Source organism: Pristiophorus japonicus, chromosome 17, assembly GCF_044704955.1.
Source record: "Pristiophorus japonicus isolate sPriJap1 chromosome 17, sPriJap1.hap1, whole genome shotgun sequence".
NCBI classification, from domain to species: Eukaryota; Metazoa; Chordata; class Chondrichthyes; family Pristiophoridae; genus Pristiophorus; species Pristiophorus japonicus.
The window spans coordinates 106,827,728-106,844,492 of record NC_091993.1 but is presented as its reverse complement, the minus strand read 5'-3'; the positions used below and the strand labels follow the sequence as shown (position 1 = coordinate 106,844,492).

Here is a 16,765-nt window from a genome sequence, read left to right as displayed (position 1 = left end):
GACAGGGAGAAATCTAGAGTAAAATTACTAAATTGGAGGAAGGCCAATTTCAGTGGGATGAGAACGGATCTGGCTCAGGTAAATTGGAATCAAAGGTTGGCAGGTAAAACTGAAATGGAACATTAGGCTGCCTTTAAAGAGGAAATAGTTTGGGTACAGTTGAGGTACATTCCCACTTGGGGAAAATTAAGGCAACTAAAGTCAGAGCTCCCTGGATGACGAAAGAGATAGAGAGTAAGATGAAGCAGAAAAAGAGCGCATATGACAGATATCAGGTCGAGACTACATCTGAGAGTCAGGTTAAATATAGAAAGTTCAGAGGAGAAGTGAAAAAGAAAATAAGAGGGGCAAAGAGAGGGTATGTAGTAGATTTATGATTGTATTGTAACACAATCATTGCAAAATGATGTCTCCTTGATAATCAACAGTTGATCACTAAGAATGTAGTTAACATATTTTGTAGAATATTAGGCAATATAATGCCCGTTTCAATTTTTACAATACTGCAACCAGCAAGGAAAGAGAGATGCAGATACTTTCAAGGATTAAATAAAGTGTATCCCATTTTCGAGCAATGTACAGTATGTTGGAATTTTCTCATGGTCTGTATCTGTTCAGATTTCAGAAGTGCTACTTTGTTTTATCAGTTTGTTAATAAATGCGAGTAATTAGCCAATTCCAACTCTCAAACTAACCTTAATGCATACAGAAGAGATAAGTAGTGTTTTGGGGGTAGATTGGCGAAGTTCACCTATGAATAATTCTGTATTCCAGTGATCCCAGCCTATGATTTTCCATCTATTAAATTTAATGGATGGAAAATCACAGGCTGTGCACCCTCAATCTCCCAAAGTCGACTCCCGGCAAACTCCTTTTTCCACTGGGAGTGTCAGATTGTGGAATCACCTTTTACATTCTGGAGTTTACTAAAATAAATGGGCTACTATTTGCGTAAAAGTAAAGCGGTCAGGAATATAGCACGTGTACATCAAGGGGGGAATTTAACCCTCAAGGATGAGTGGGAAGGTAAACATTGTAAAATTCTCAAACCCGACCCTAACCTGCCCACTTCCAGTTTTAATGGAGACAGGTCAGGGGGTGGGCATTCAACCTGCTCTCAGGACGCAGGTCGGTCACTAAAATCTTCTAAGGAGGCTGTATGCCTCTACTTTTATTTTTAACACACAGAGGGATTCCCTGGCCTCGGGAAATCCCGGCAGGTAGCAGGAGACAAGGAGGACAGGATCCACGAGGCAAGTGCCTTTATCGCACTGCTTGTGGGCCAAGGAAGAGCTGGAGCGTTTGTTCCAGGCCCAACCAACTAACATCCACGCAGTCGGAACCCCACAATCGGCCGATTCCCAAACCCCCTCACGATTGGCCGAACCCCACGATGTCCCATTTGGCCCAACCACCTCTTCATGTCCCGAACCCCCCGCATTGTCAGACTTACCCCATATCCGCTCCCTGGCTATGTTCCTGCCTGACAGGCAGCCAGCATCACGATCTGTCTGGCTGTCAGGCGAGAAATCATTTAAAAGACTTCCTGCAGGTCATTTCTGCAGGATGTGCAGGAAACCCATACTACTGAATTTCCCAGCCCAAAAATCCTCCCTCACCTTCACATCCACCACACCCTGCTGCTCTCTTCCTGGCCCCAAGTAAATAGTGTTCATGTATGAACTTCAGCACTTGGAAGTGCTGCCCTTTGTGTTTTTTTATAAAGTTAGTTGTGCATTGAATACTTACCCTGGGAAACATGAATAATTAACCGTGCTGGTTAAATTAGTACTTGTGAATGCAATCATGCCATGGTCAATGGGCTTTGGTTGACCACAATCTTTCTCTATGAAAAAGGAAATTGGGACAAATTAGAATACTTTAGTCTCCAATTTGAGCTTGCAGTCTAATTCAGAAAAATGTCCTTACCTTTAATTTGAAAGATATTACATGTTTAGAAGTACTAACGTTATTGCAGAACTTCTTGTTTTGCAGTTTAGTAGCTGCAACTCCTATGCATTTCCTATTTTTGAAGAATGTCAGGGTACCATTCCAGGTATCCAAATGAACACCCATGTTGTTTTCCCTTTGTTATAGATTTCTTTTCATTTTGTTCAAGCCAAGGGATAACAATGACTTCTACAGCCTAATGTCATTGTGAAGAACTCACAAGGTGGGTAAAGCTCAGATCAGATGCAGTGCATAGCTCCATCTGTGCTGGCTGAGTAATGTGCTTTGGCCTAGATATTTGATCGCAGCTGAAGACAGGCAGCACAGGGCAGGGCACGAACTGCATGCACCTATTCACATGGGCGCAGAGACCTTGCAAAATTTGTGCTGGAGCCTCATCATCATGCATCAGGGATTCAGCCAGTGTTACCCATTTCTGGGTAGTGGTGGTGGGGGTAGAAAACCAGGTCTCTCTGTTCCTGCACCACCACCCCCTTTAAAATTGTCTCAGTTAGTTTATATTGCTTCTCCTCATTCTTCTTACCAAAATGCATCGCTTCACATTTCTCTGCATTAAATATTATCTGCTATGTGTCTACCCATGTCACCAGTCTATATATGGCCTGCTGAAGTCTGTTACTATCCTCTTCGTTGTTTACTACATTTCTGAGTTTCGTATCATCTGCAAACTTTGATATTATGCCCTGTATATCCAAGTCCAGGTCATTAATATAGATAAAAATAAGCAGTGGCCCTAATACCGACCCATAGGGTACACCACTGTATACTTCCCTCCAATCTGAAAAACAACTGTTCAAACATTACTCTCTGTCCCTTAGCCAATTTTGTTTCCACACTGCCACTTTAATCCCCTGGGCTTAAATTTTGGTAAGAAGTCTATTATGTGGTACTTTGTCTAACGCCTTTTGAAAGTCTATACATACACACATCAACCGCACTACCCTCACAACGCTCTCCATTACTTCAGTTAAAGGGAAGGGCCACTGCGAACAGTGCAGGCCCTTTGACGGCCTCTACTGGACCAACAGGGTTGTGTAGTGCCGTAGCTTCAGTCCAGCACCCAGAGTGGGCCGACCAGTGAGTTGGCCGAAGAACAGAAATGGCGGCGCGCAGCACAGCGCACTTCCCCTTTAACTTCCGCCCTGGGAGTGGAGGTTGGCTTGGTTCGTGACCCGCAAGGCTGGCGCGGCCTCACGGGACGCTCGGCAATTTCTGCCACGGGGCACAAAGGGGTTGGCGTACACGCCGATGGCGTCATCGCCAGAGGCATGGTGGCCCAGGGCGCGACTACTGGGGAGCCAGTAGCGCCTCCTCCCCCAGGCAAACAGTTTCGCGTCCCCCCGGAGGTGCTAACAGGAAGTGCAGAACAGGGCAGTTTTGGCCCCCAGCTAGAGAGATCTAGCTTTGGATGCCCTTCCTTTCCCCCTCGTGGGATTGTGCCTATTCTATACCCAAACCATCTCCTCTTTGAAGGCCTCCCATTGTTCAATTACTGTTTTGCCTACGAATTTTCAATTCCAATTCACCTTGGCCAGATCTCTTTTCAACTCACTGGAATTAGCCCTCCTCCAGCAAAGTATTTTTACGCTCGAGTGTCCCTTGTCCTTTTCCATAACTATTCTAAACCTGATGATATGATGATTATGATTACTGTTCCCAAAATGTTCCCCATCTGAAACATGCTTTACTTCATTGCCCAAAACTAGATCCAGCACTGCTTCCTTCCTAGTCGGGCTTGAAACACACAGATCAAGAAAGTTCTCTTCTGCACATTTCAGGAATTCCTCTCCCTTTGACCTTTATACTGTTACTAACCCAGTCTATATTAGATTAATTGAAATACCTCATTATCTTTAGTTCTTGCATCTTTCTGTAATTTGCTTGCAAATTTGCTCCTCTATCTCCTTCTCGCTATTTGGTGGCCCATAGTATACACCCAGTAGTGTAATAGCTCCTCTATTGTTCGAACCAAATAGATTCTGTCTTTAGCCTCTTACTCACATCATCCCTCTTGTAAAGTCCTGTCCCCTCAGTACAGATTCACACGAGGCATGTAGTGAAGTCAAGGTCACTCTGGACCTGCACCTTTATTTCACAGCTCTGGAATGCTGCACTTGCTTGAGACCTGTCCATATATACCTGTCTCTTGCAAGTGCACCCCTGGTGGTAAGGTATGCTGGTGGTTACAGGTCATATCATATTACAGTCATGTATAGCATGTTAGGATACAGTTATATATAATAATGTAAGATACATGACATCACCCTCCCCCAAGGTCTTATTGTCTTTATAGGTTCAGTCTCTCAGGTGGTCTACGCTCTCGCGTGGAGCGTCTGAGTTGTGGTTCAGCTGTTTGCCTTGGTGTCTGTTTTTCTTTGGGTGTGGTTGCTGGTATCTCGCCTGGGCTGTCTGTTTCGATTGGTGTGATGGTTGTTGACTCGCCTGGGCTGTCTGTTGGGATTGCACTTTCCTCAGGTTGTTCCCTCTGTCTCTCCACCAAGTGTGGTGCAAGTTCCACATTGTAGTCTGCCTCTGGTTCCGCAGTGTTGTTGGTAAATCTGCTTTTGACTTGATCTACATGCCTCTGGCAGGTTTTGCCATTGTCCATTTGTACTACCAGTAACCGGTTTCCTTCCTTGCCCATTACTGTCCCTGCAAGCCATTTGGGACACCTGCCATAGTTTAGTACAAACACTTTGTCCCCTATCTCATTCCATATCCCCCTCGAATTTCTGTCATGGTACTCAGTCAGCTTACGGCACTTTGCCTCAATGATTTTGTGCATGTCTGGGAGGATTAATGAGAGCCTTGTTTTTAAAGTTCTTTTCATCAACAGTTCCGCGGGGGGATCCCAGTCAGTGAGTGCAGACGAGATCTGTATGCCAGCAGCAGTCACGACAGGCGACCCTGCAGAGTGGGACCTTGGATTTTAAGCATGTCTTGTTTAATGATTTGCATTACTCTCTCCACCTGGCCGTTGGAGGCCGGCTTGAACGGTGCCGTCTTGACGTGATTTATGCCGTGGTCAATTATAAAGTCTTGGAATTCTGCGCTGGTGAAGCACGGACCATTGTCACTGACCAATATGTCAGGGATTCCGTGCGTTGCAAACATGGTTGCGAGGCTCTCCACAGTGGTGGAGTTTGTGCTCGAGTTTAAAATGGTGCATTCGATCCACTTTGAAAATGCATCTACAACTACAAGGAACATTTTGCCCATGAGTGGGCCCACATAGTCTACGTGCACCCACGACCACGGTTTGGTAGGCCAGGGGCTCAGTGGAGCCTCCCTGGGGGCATTGCTGAGTTGGGCACAAATGGTGCACCTTCGGACGCAGAGCTCCAAGTCCGCGTCAATACCACACCACCAGATGTGGGATCTGGCTATGGCCTTCATGAGAACAATCCCCGGGTGCTCGCGGTGGAGCTCCCAGACAAATGCCTCTCTGCCTCGCAGAGGCATGACTACTCGGCTGCCCCACATCAGGCAGTCTGCTTGTAGTGATAGCTCATGCATGCGCCTGTGAAAGGATTTTAATTCCTCGGGGCAGGCATCGCGAGCCTCTGCCCAGTCACCGGTTAGGACACATCTTTTTACTAAGGATAACGTGGGGTTGCTGGCTGTCCACGCTCTGATTTGGCGAGTCGTCATGGGCGAACCTGTGGACTCAAAGGCATTGATTGCCATGACTATCTCACAGTCCTGTTCGTCAGACCCTTCCGTGGTCGCCAGGGATAGCCTGCTGAGCGCGTCGGCACAGTTGTCTGTGCCTGGTCTGTGCCTTATGGTATAGTCGTAGGACACCAGCATGAGTGCCCACCGTTGAATTCGCGCCGAGGCGTTGGCGTTTATTGCCTTGCTCTCGGATAGGAGGGACGTGAGGGGCTTGTGGTCGGTTTCTAACGCGAACTTGGCTCCGAAAAGGTATTGGTGCATCTTTTTGACACCGTACACGCACGCGAGCGCCTCCTTCTCTACCATTCCGTACCCGTGCTCCGCCCGCGAAAGTGACCTGGAGGCATAAGCTATGGGTTGTAATTTGCCCGCACTATTGACATGTTGCAAAACGCACCCGACCCCATATGCATGTGAGAACTAGCTTTTTACCTGGGTCAAAGAAAGTCAAAACACTGTTGGAACACAGAAGGTTGCATGCCTTATTGAAGGCTTGTTCCTGGGCGTCCCCCCAAAACCAATCGCACCCCTTCCTGAGTAGCACATAGAGAGGCTCCAGCAGCATGCTTAAAGTTTCCAAAGTAATTGAATGGCCCGAGAAAGGCGTGCAGTTCTGAGACATTCCGGGGCCTGGGTGCCAGGCGAATTGCTTCTGTTTTGGATTCTGTTGGGCAGAAATTGACATCCCCTTGATGAGTGCCCACCCCCACACCTCCAGCACAGACCTGTTCCATTGTTCAAAGTATTCCCAAAGAATGAGCTGCGTCTGGCTGATCTCTTTTGAACTTCTCTCAGTTTGTAGTTGATTGCTCGCATTGTGGGTTGATGAGGTGTGAACGGCTGTTCCTGTGGCCCTTGATGGCTTCTGCTTGCTGTCGAGAGCCTGTTCTCCTGGTTTTGTGTGTGTGTGGGGGTAACAGCTTGTTTAGTGCTGTGAACTTCTTCTTCCGATATTTCGTTAGTTGTCGTACCTGCATTGTAAATCAACCTCGTTTCTTCTTCCCCTACCAAGAATGTCTGTGCAACCAGTGCTGCTGCCTCGAAGGTCAGGTTCTTGGTCTCTATGAGCTTTTGGAATATGCCTGCGTGGCCTATTCCTTCAATGAAAAAGTCTCTCAGCATTTCTCTCCTCAGTTCATTGGAGAACTCACATAAACTAGCCAACCTCCGAAGTTCCACCACGAAGTCGGGTATGCTCTGGCCCACACAGCGTCTGTAGTTGTAGAACCTGTGTCTGGCCATGTGTAGGCTGCTCGCTGACTTCAGGTGGTCTCTTACCAGTGTGCTCAATTCTTCAAACGACTTGCTTGCTGGTTTCTCGGGTGCCAGCAGATCCTTCATTAAAGCGTATGTTTTCGAGCCACAGCTGGTCAAGAGATGGGCTCTTCTCTTGTCTGCCTTATCGTCGCCTAACCAGTCTTTGGTTACAAAGCTTTGCTGGAGCCTTTCTATAAAGTCCTCCCAATTGTCTCCCGCATTGTACTTTTCATCTGATCCGTTGTTCGCCATTCTGTAGATTCTGTAATCCCGTAACTCGTCACCACTGTAAAGTCCTGTCCCCTCAGTACAGATTCACACGAGGCATGTAGTGAAGTCAAGGTCACTCTGGACCTGCACCTTTATTTCACAGCTCTGGAATGCTGCACTTGCCTGAGACCTGTTCTTATATACCTGTCACTTGCAAGTGCAACCCTGGTGGTAAGGTATGCTCGTGGTTACAGGTCATATCTTATTACAGTCATGTATAGCATGTTAGGATACAGTTATATATAATAATGTAAGATACATGACACCTCTCCAGTGCTGCAATAGTTTATTTGATCAATACTGCCACCCCCTCCTCTTTTTCTGTCTCTAAGTACTTTGTAGCCAGGAATATTAAGTTCCCAATTCTCCCCTTCTTTGAGCTAGGTCCCCATCATTACCACTATATCATAGTCCCATGTGGCAACTTACGCCTGCAGCTCATCAACCTTACTTACCATGCATTTACACACATGCAGTTCAAACCCATCTTAGACTGCTGTGCATTTGCCCCCTGTCTGATCCCTCCTATTTCTGAACTTGCTTTTGTTCATATTCATATCTAATTCCCTAAAGTGGACATAACAAGAACTGATAAAACTGACATAGGTACCAGATTTGTCTGGCATGCAGTCGTATACCCCACTTCACAGCCATTTTAAGCTGGGAGTGAACACTCAATTCTTGAGCTGTTGTAGTTCATAGAATCATAGAATGGTTACAGCACGGAAGAAGGCATTCCCACATTACAATAATGACTATACTCAAAGTACTTTATTGGCTGTAAAGCACTTTGAGACATCTGGTGGTCATGAAAGGCATTATATAAATGCAAGTTTTTCTATCTTTTTTCTATATTCTAACCAAATGATGAGCATTTGAACATCATCACTTTCATAACTCTCTATCATGTTTTCCAGGTGGTGTGTGCAAAAGTAAACAAGTGCTCATATGGTTTAAAACAGAGTATAATATATAAAGAACCACAATATTTGAGTATTATCCTTTTTTTTGTAAGATATGCACACTCACAACAATTTTAAAGTACCCATTGGTTTCTTTCTAAAAGTCCTAACTATTTTTTTTAATCAATTCTATTACATTTTACTTGGCCTGCTATCTCAAGTTACAATTAAGTTGAATTAATACAAGGGCTTAATTTCGTCTCAACAAAAAACAGGACTTTGTCATTAATTGCAGAGGAAATAAGCACCGTCCTACTTTTCAATAAAAGAGGCACTTTAAGCCCACAATCCTTTTGTACCATCAATTACTAAAGATGATAAAAAACCCCCATTGGGAACCGTTTCAAACTTTGAAAAGAGGAAACATTTATAAACAACAACAAGGCACTATATAAATGCACATTTCATTTTAGAAAATGTTCCGAGGCACTTTTTAAAAAGTTTTACTTAGCATACATTTTCTCTCTGTACTATAAATGAGCAAATGCTTTACAATTACATCAAATCTGTTAAACACTGGAATTAGAGCTTATGCAATAGAATTTGTGATATAACTCGTGTTATATATGTAGACTATAAATATACTCTCTGTGTAGTCACTGTATAGTTGCATAAGATTGGAGACTTGTTATCTGATGTACTATCAATAAGATTTACACTGTATATATACTATGCTGGCACCACCAGAGGGTGCAACTGGTAGAGACTGGGGTTTCCTGCCCCTATGGCAGAGGCTGTCCACCAGAGGGCACTGCGGTGGGAGACCCGAGGGTCACCTGCATAGGTGTGCAGTGTCCAGTATAAAAGGCTGCCCACCATGCCCGGCCTCACTCTGGTGTTATGAATAAAGGACCAAGGTCAGTATAGTTTGAATACAACACATTGCCTCGTGGAGTCATTAATAAGTGCATTACAGACATAACAACTGGTGACGAGAATAAGGACTTTCACGCGATTATGGCTACCTTTGGCACACTAAAAGACGTCGCAGAGGGTGATGATTGGGATGCCTTCAAGGAAGGGCTCGAGCAATATTTTGTGGCAAACGACCTGGCAGGGGAGACGGACACATTGGCGGAGAAGCGCAAGGCTATACTGCTGACTAGTTGTGGGCCCGAGATCTACCGCCTCATCAGGGACTTGCTGGCACCCACGAAGGCCAAGGATAAGACATATGATGAGCTGACTGAACTAATTCACGACCAACTAAAACCAAAACAGAGCATCCTCAAGGCCAGGCACAGATTCTACACTCACCGCAGACCTGAGGGCCAAGAGATTGCAAAATATGCTGCCGACCTCAGGAGACTTGCGGCACATTGTGATTTCGGCACGCACCTCAACGAAGCATGGCGAGACATCCTCGTTATGGGAATTGGCCACGAGGGCCTCCTTCACAGGCTATTATCTGCTGACACCACAGTGAACCTGCAGAAGGCCATCAGCATCAGTCAGGCATTCATGACCTCGACCTGCAGCACCAAGCAAGTTATTTATCCTGTGGACTCAAACCCGGCAAGTATTGTACACAGAATGGTGCTTTTTCCAGGCAAGACTATAGAACGTGGCTCTGCCCAGGGCAGAGAGCACAGAGCTCAGGGTTCCAGAACTCAGAGTCCGCCGAGTGGTGCTGATCGAGTACCACCATGCTGGCGTTGCGGAGGAAACCATAAGGCTCAGCAGTGTCGGTTTGCTGAGTATGTATTGCAAAACCTGTAACACGAAGGGCCACTTCCAGCGTATGTGTAAAATAAATACGACTCACCATCTAGCAAAGGAGATGGTAAATGACTTTGAATCCAGTGGGGATTATGATGATTTGGCCAGAGAAGCAGCTCAGCCCCAAGAAGAAGTGTACGGAGTGTATACCTGCGCCACCAATTGTCCTCCAGTGAAGATGGAAGTCGAGATAAACAGCGTTCCAGTCTTCATGGAAATGGACACGGGAGCGAGCCAGTCAGTGATGAGCCAGGATGCTTTTGAGAGGCTATGGAATGAAAAAAGACCCGTGCTGGTTCCAGTACAGGAAAAGTTGCGCACCTACACCAAGGAGCTGATACTAGTCCTTGGGAGTGCGGATGTAAGTGTAATCCATAATGGCTTGGTGCACAAGTTACCTCTGTGGATTGTTGCAGGTGATGATCCAACGCTACTCAGGATCCAGTGGAAATGGGAAGACCTCTTCACTCCAGCAATCAATGTCTCCCATGCTCAGAGGCAGAGCAAAACCTCACCTTTGCTTGGGCCAGGCACCAGAGAACAGACCAGCGCAGCACCTGAGGCACAGAGCATCCATCATGACTGCGTGTCAATGATCCGACAGGAACGACCTAAAAGTACCTTCCCGGCTCCAGTGGCAGGACTCCTGGGGAGGAAGATCGAATTCACAGGCACACTTCCAGCTTTTGTGGCAGAATCGCAGGAAAGAAGGATCAAGGCACTCGACCTCGAGGACAGAGGCAAGATGGTGTCCCTGCTGCAATGAGGTGCAGCGTGGCTGAAAAAAATTATGGCTGCGGCCATATCACGAAGTGCAACGCTGAGAGACCAACACGTGGTGTCTAAGAAAGGATTTGATTGGGGTGAAGCCAGCAGGGTTCTCTTAAAGGAGACTTGCAACCAACAGAACTTAGAGACATTGTATGCACGGCAATCAATGTAACGAACTGATTAAGATTGTGAACAAAATGTTGTTGCGAGATGTCGGAAATAGAGTGTCCCCAAAAGGAGCAAGTGAGCGACCTCAGGAGGGTTAACGCACTGATCCTGATACCCTGCCCCAGGTCTATCCCACGCTGCGGGCACCCGATGGCACTATTCGCCATGGACCTGGAAACAAAAATGGTGCCAATATGTGCAGTCGGCCGCCATTGCCCACCACCCGGATGGAGACGGCGCAGCTCCCAGACCCAGTCGCTACCTCGGCCATGTCTGGGAGCGAAAGGTCAGAACCAATGAGTTTCCCAAACGGGACCTGGAACAGCCAGGTTCCCAACACCGTTTAAAAGCAGGCAGAAGATTCTGCAGCCCTCAAAGGAGGATGGGGGGCCACACACATCTGTGGCTCTGCCCACCACTAGGCAACGGCAAAGGCCCGGAGTCCTGGCTAGGTGAGCGAACCAAGTCCACCCCGCTAGCAGGGGGTGCAGCACCGCTATCAGACGACTAGGACCCCGTCCGGTCACTCAGGAACCTGCGTCCTCGCATACCTGTACTGCTACCTCAGTACTTACCATGACTGAACCATGAATGCAATCTACCCAATCCTGGCGCACGACCGCAAAATGTAACGAATGTAAGTCACTGAACCAAGATGTCACGATACAAATTGTAACTTCCTTTCTTTGTATTGCATGGTGTCTGATCCTGTATGTTAATGTAACGGGCCTGCTGCACGATCTCGCTGTGGGGGGAGGGGGGAAATGAATGTATGTAGCCATGGACACACACATGGACCACACCCAGAACCCACTGGAACCTCCACTGCATCATCGAACCATCCAAACTAGTAACCACTACCCAACGTTGTGGCAAAAGGACTTGGGGGTTAACAGGGAGAGAGCCAAGCCAAAGCACAGCCAAAGTGCAAGGGCTATTGGCACTTAAGTCTGGGGAGAGTTAAGACAGAGCACATAGTACAAAGGTAATCGGCACAAAAGGACTTGGGGGAAGAGTGATGTTATATATGCAGACTATAATATACTCCCTGTGTAGTCACGTTATAGTTGCATAAGATGGAGACTTGTTACCTGATGTACTGTCAATAAGGTTTACACTGTGTATATACTATGCTGGCACCACCAGAGGGTGCAACTGGTGGAGACTTGGGTTTCTTGCCCCTGTGGTAGAGGCTGTCCATTAGAGGGCACTGCAGTGGGAGACCTGAGGGTCACCTGCATAGGTGTGCAGGGCCCAGTATAAAAGGCTGCCCACCATGCTTGTGTCTCACTCTGGAGTTACAAATAAAGGACCAAGGTCACCACAGTTTGAGTACAACACATTGTCTCGTGGAGTCATTCATAAATACATTACAGGCATAACAACTCGCATGTTTTTTGAGTCGAGAATGACGCCACAAAGTTTAATTATGGATTGTGATGTAACATTGCAAAACGAGCAATGCCATCTTGGTCCGGGTGCTCAATAGGCATCCCCGGTGGCCGCCTGCAGCAGTTGCAGGCATCATTTAAATATTATAATTAGGATCCTGCGTTTGACTCGGGACCCTTTCCTCAATTTGGTGTCCGTGCACACCTCATGTAATCACCTAAACCTACTCAGCACATCATGGCAGGAACAGTCAGGAAGCAGCTTTCAGAAGCAGCAATTAAAGGGATCATCACCTCCTTTAAGATAAGTCACAGGTTGTCTGCTGGGGTGTTGTTTTTGGCAGTTTGGGATATTGTTCGGCTGTTAAATACTTTGAAGGGAAGATTTCGTGGAAGGCTACAACTGCTTCACTGATCTTTCTTGTTCACCTGAACATGGACTTGTCCTTGAGGCTCCCAAATGAAGAAGAGGAATAGCAAGGAAGGCAGCAAAAACCTGCATAGGGTGGCAGAAGAGGGTAAAGGAGGCAATGGCGCAGGAGGCCTCACAGCATGCAGGTCTTTAGGAAGCGACCTGGACCTCACAGAAGAGCAGTATTTAAAGTAACCAGAGGTTTCATAGCTCTAGGTCCCCGTGCAGTGCTCATAGAGCTGACCACTTGTTCCATGTTTGACTGCATGGTCAATGCCTTGCCTGAAGGCAGCACAAAAGTTGGAGCTGGACTCCTTCATGCTCTCAGACATTGTGCACAAGCTCTCTGGCAGGTAGCCCACTGCACTTAGAAGAAACGTGTAGTTATCAGTCGTCTTAATTTGGTGGATACCTGCTGTCTCCGTCTGTACTTGGTCTCCATCTCTCTCGGTGAGCTGATTCCTTAGTCATTCTATCCGGCTGCCCTTGCCCCATGTACAGACCTCTCTAGCCTACCCTTTGAACTACATGGGGTGCCAGTCTCTGAGCTGGTGTTTGCAAGTGTAATGTTGAGTGACACATCATGTTTTGCATCTTCCTCTCCTTGCTCTTCTCCCGGAGAGCTTTGTGCTTCAGCCAGACCTGAAATGTAAGAAAAGGAGAAAAGTTGGCATTTAGGGGCATGGGTAACCAGAGACAGAGGAGTGGCTTCTGGAAGCAATTGCAATCTGTCATGCACCATAGGTAAAGGTAAAGCTTGTGAGAAGTGAAAGAGGGGGAGAATGGTTGAAAACCCTGCAGGACCTCTTCTCCAACCTTGCTGGACACACATTGCCCGTGATGTCCATGACCTGACTCTTCACGTGGGGACAGCACACAGCTGCCTGCTCTCTGTTATTGTGTCACTTACCCTGTAAAAAAGAAAGTGTGTCAGAGTTAGAGTAGCAAGATATTTTGAGGTTGTGCTTTTCAGGATACACTAGGGATGTGTGTGAAAGATGGCAGAAGTGAGAGTAGGCGAAGGAATAGTGAGGCGTGTAGCTGATGCAGACTGCTGCAGTAGGAGCTGAACGAGGCGGAGTGAAGTGTGTTGCAGTAATTGCAGGAGGGTGCTGGTAATTAAGAACATACGAAATAGGAGCTGGAGTAGGCCATTTGGCACTTCGAGCCTGCTCCATCATTCACAAGATCATGGCTGATCTTCTACCTCACTCTACCTTCCCGCATTATCCCCATATCCCTTATTGAGGGAGAGAAGGGTAGTGTGTTCTGAGGCAACAAGTGTGCAAGGCTAATCATAAGAGTAATGATAGATATGAGTTAGGAGGCTTACTTTAGCTACACTTGTGAGTTCATTGAACTTCTTCCCACATTGCAGCCATATCCTAGGGTCGAAACTCCTCGAATTGGCACATTGCAATCTCTGCCCACGCCTGCTGGGCAGCTTGCCTGAAAATCTTGCTGCCGCCTGGTGGATGGAAGATGTCCCTCCTCTTGACGACCTCCTCCACCAAAACTTCCCAAAGCCGTGTCTGAAAACCAGGGTTCTCGTGCAGATTCTCCCACACTTGCCATTGTCCACAATCCTCTATAATAGGTGCCTGCAGCCAAAGTGCAATGCCTCAGTAAAAGGTGCAGGCTGCCTTTAAATCGCATCAGGAATGTGCAAAATTGACACCCCCTACCTGCCGAACTGCCAATCAATGGCGTGAGTAGAGCTGGAAGCCCATCTATTGTAATTTAATCCACAAATTTCGGGTCTTCTTTCCACCCACATGATTGGCCCCACAAAAACACTCAAAGGAATTTCTACCCAAATATGTGGATAATTTCTTCCAGAAAAGGAAAGGTTTTTTTTTAAAAAGGCTTCAAAATAGAAAGAGCTTGTGATCGTTTGGAAAATAACATCTGTTCTCGAAAGAGACTGGCTCCAAACTGTCCCAATTAAATTCCAGCTGTACAAGATGGAAACTAAGTGACGACATTTGGGTGTATGTAACTGAATTCTTTCTCAAGTCAGAATTGCTTTTTTCAAACAATTTCCATTATGCTAGTGTTCACTGTATTGTTTTTCAGTTATAATAACAACTTGCATTTATATAGCACCTTTAACATATTAAATCAGCCCCAATTGATTTGAAAAATGTTTAACTTTAAGGTTATCAAATGCTTTGCTTGTGTAATGAAAGGCAAATTGCTAACATTTTTAAAGCTTTCTGGTGAAGTTATTTTTTTACAATTATTCTCCTCGGTTACCAAAACCTTCAACTCAAGAAATTACTTGCATTTATATAGCACCTTTCATGACCACCGGACGTCTCAAAATGCTTTACAGCCAATGAAGTACTTTTTGGAGTGCAGTCATTGTTGTAATGTGGGAAATGCGGCAGCCAATACGTGCACAGCAAGCTCCCACAAACAGCAATGTGATAATGACCAGATCGTCTGTTTTAGTAATGTTGATTGAGGGATAAGTAATGTCCAGGACACCAGGGATAACTGCCCTGCTCTTCTTCGAAATATTGCCATGGGATCTTTTACATCCACCCAATAGAGCAGACGGGGCCTCGGTTGAACGTCTCATCCGAAAGACGGCACCTCCGACAGTACAACGCATACTTCAAAACACTTTAGTCATTCTATTTATTGACTAGTATATTTGTCTGTAATCTATACAGAATGATACAAATTTAATACTCTTATGTCTGTGGCATTTTTCATATTCACTGCATTGTATTAGTTGATAAATGTTTCATACAAAGCTTCATGTAGACCAAGCTCCTTCACCACTATAATGCAAGCTAGATATTAAAGATAAGATATTACAGTTTCTCTCCTTAACCATTCACCTGCTTTAGTAAAATCACGCACCTTTCTCATGGTCTTTCACAATGCTCAAATGAGCCCAAATAATATAACCAATAAAAATAATATATTTCATCTCTTACCAAGTGTAGTGCTGATATGTACTACACAGATGAGCGCAAGTATTAGTTCAATTTTCTGAAACATTTCTGCATTTTTCTTTCTCCTTCCCAACTTGATTTTTGGTTATGCTCTCTTCTATCTCTGGAACACTTAATTAATTTCAAATAACCTGTCTGGAAGTCCACGTTTGAATTCTATTGATTTTGGAGGGGGTTTGTTTCCATAACAGGGTTGTGTCCACAAGAATCTAACTGACATTTCTGGGAAGTTGCAAAAAAACGGGAAAAAAAACTTTTAGAAAGCAATGGTAAACTAGTTCAAGGACACAATTTCACAATCAGAATATTCTCTTCTGAAACGATTACAGCAAAACACAGTTTATGGGAAGTGCTGGGATCGATGCCAATAAATATTTGATATCTCTCTCACTCATTTTCAAAATCAATGAAATTCTTCAAGCAAGAGGAGTATTTTAGAGAGATGTGTGAAATTATTCAGGTCTTTCATGCAAAACAAAATTAGAAGTTGGGCAAAACTGGGGTTTATTCTAATTTCCGAGACTGGAATTCCCCACTCCTGTTTATTCAGGTAGAAAAAAGATCTGCAAAAAATCAATCAATTTAGTCAATTATTAGAAGGACAATCTAGTCTGAGCAGGAATCCACATAATCATTTACAACTGAAGCCTTCAATTTGTATAACATAGGCTTACCTAATACAGTTTAAACACAACATAGAATGAATACCCTTCCTATTTTGTGGTATATTCTTTATTGAAATACAAGAACATAAGAAATAGGAGCAGGAGTAAGCCATTCGGCCACTCGAGCCATTCAAGATCATGGCTGACCTACCTCAACTGCACATTCCTGCACTATCCCCATAACCCTTTATTTCCTTAATATTCAAATATCTATCGATTGAATATACTCAACAACTGAGCCTCCACAGCCCTCAGAGGTAGAGAATTCCAAAGATTCACCAGCCTCTGAGTGAAGAAATTTCTCCTCATCTCAGTCCTAAATGACCGACCCCTTATTCTGAGACTGTGACCCTTGGTTCTAGACTCCTCAGCCAGGGGAAATATCCTCTCTGCATCTACCCTGTCGAGCCCTGTATGAATTTTGTATGTTTTAATGAGATCACCTCTCATTCTTCTAAACTCTAGAGAACATAAGCCTAGTCTACTCAATCTCTCCTCGTAGGACAATCCCCCCAACCAAAACATGCACAGCAACTGC

General features: G+C 45.5%; 1 protein-coding gene across 14 annotated transcripts in view; it reads right to left on the bottom strand.

Moving 5' to 3' along the window:
- The window catches only part of LOC139227881 (zona pellucida sperm-binding protein 3 receptor-like), a 265,290-nt gene that overhangs the window by 120,619 nt on the left and 127,906 nt on the right, over window positions 1-16,765 (bottom strand). For 13 of the 14 annotated variants that reach the window (XM_070858981.1, XM_070858986.1, XM_070858982.1 and 10 more), the window contains one exon: window positions 1,750-1,846. In XM_070858981.1, coding sequence (XP_070715082.1) covers window positions 1,750-1,808 — 59 coding nt within the window. In that variant the 5' untranslated portion in view covers window positions 1,809-1,846. Of the gene's footprint in view, window positions 1-1,749; window positions 1,847-15,544; window positions 15,620-16,765 lie in introns of those variants that run through there. The other variant, XM_070858978.1, reaches the window with a different exon arrangement.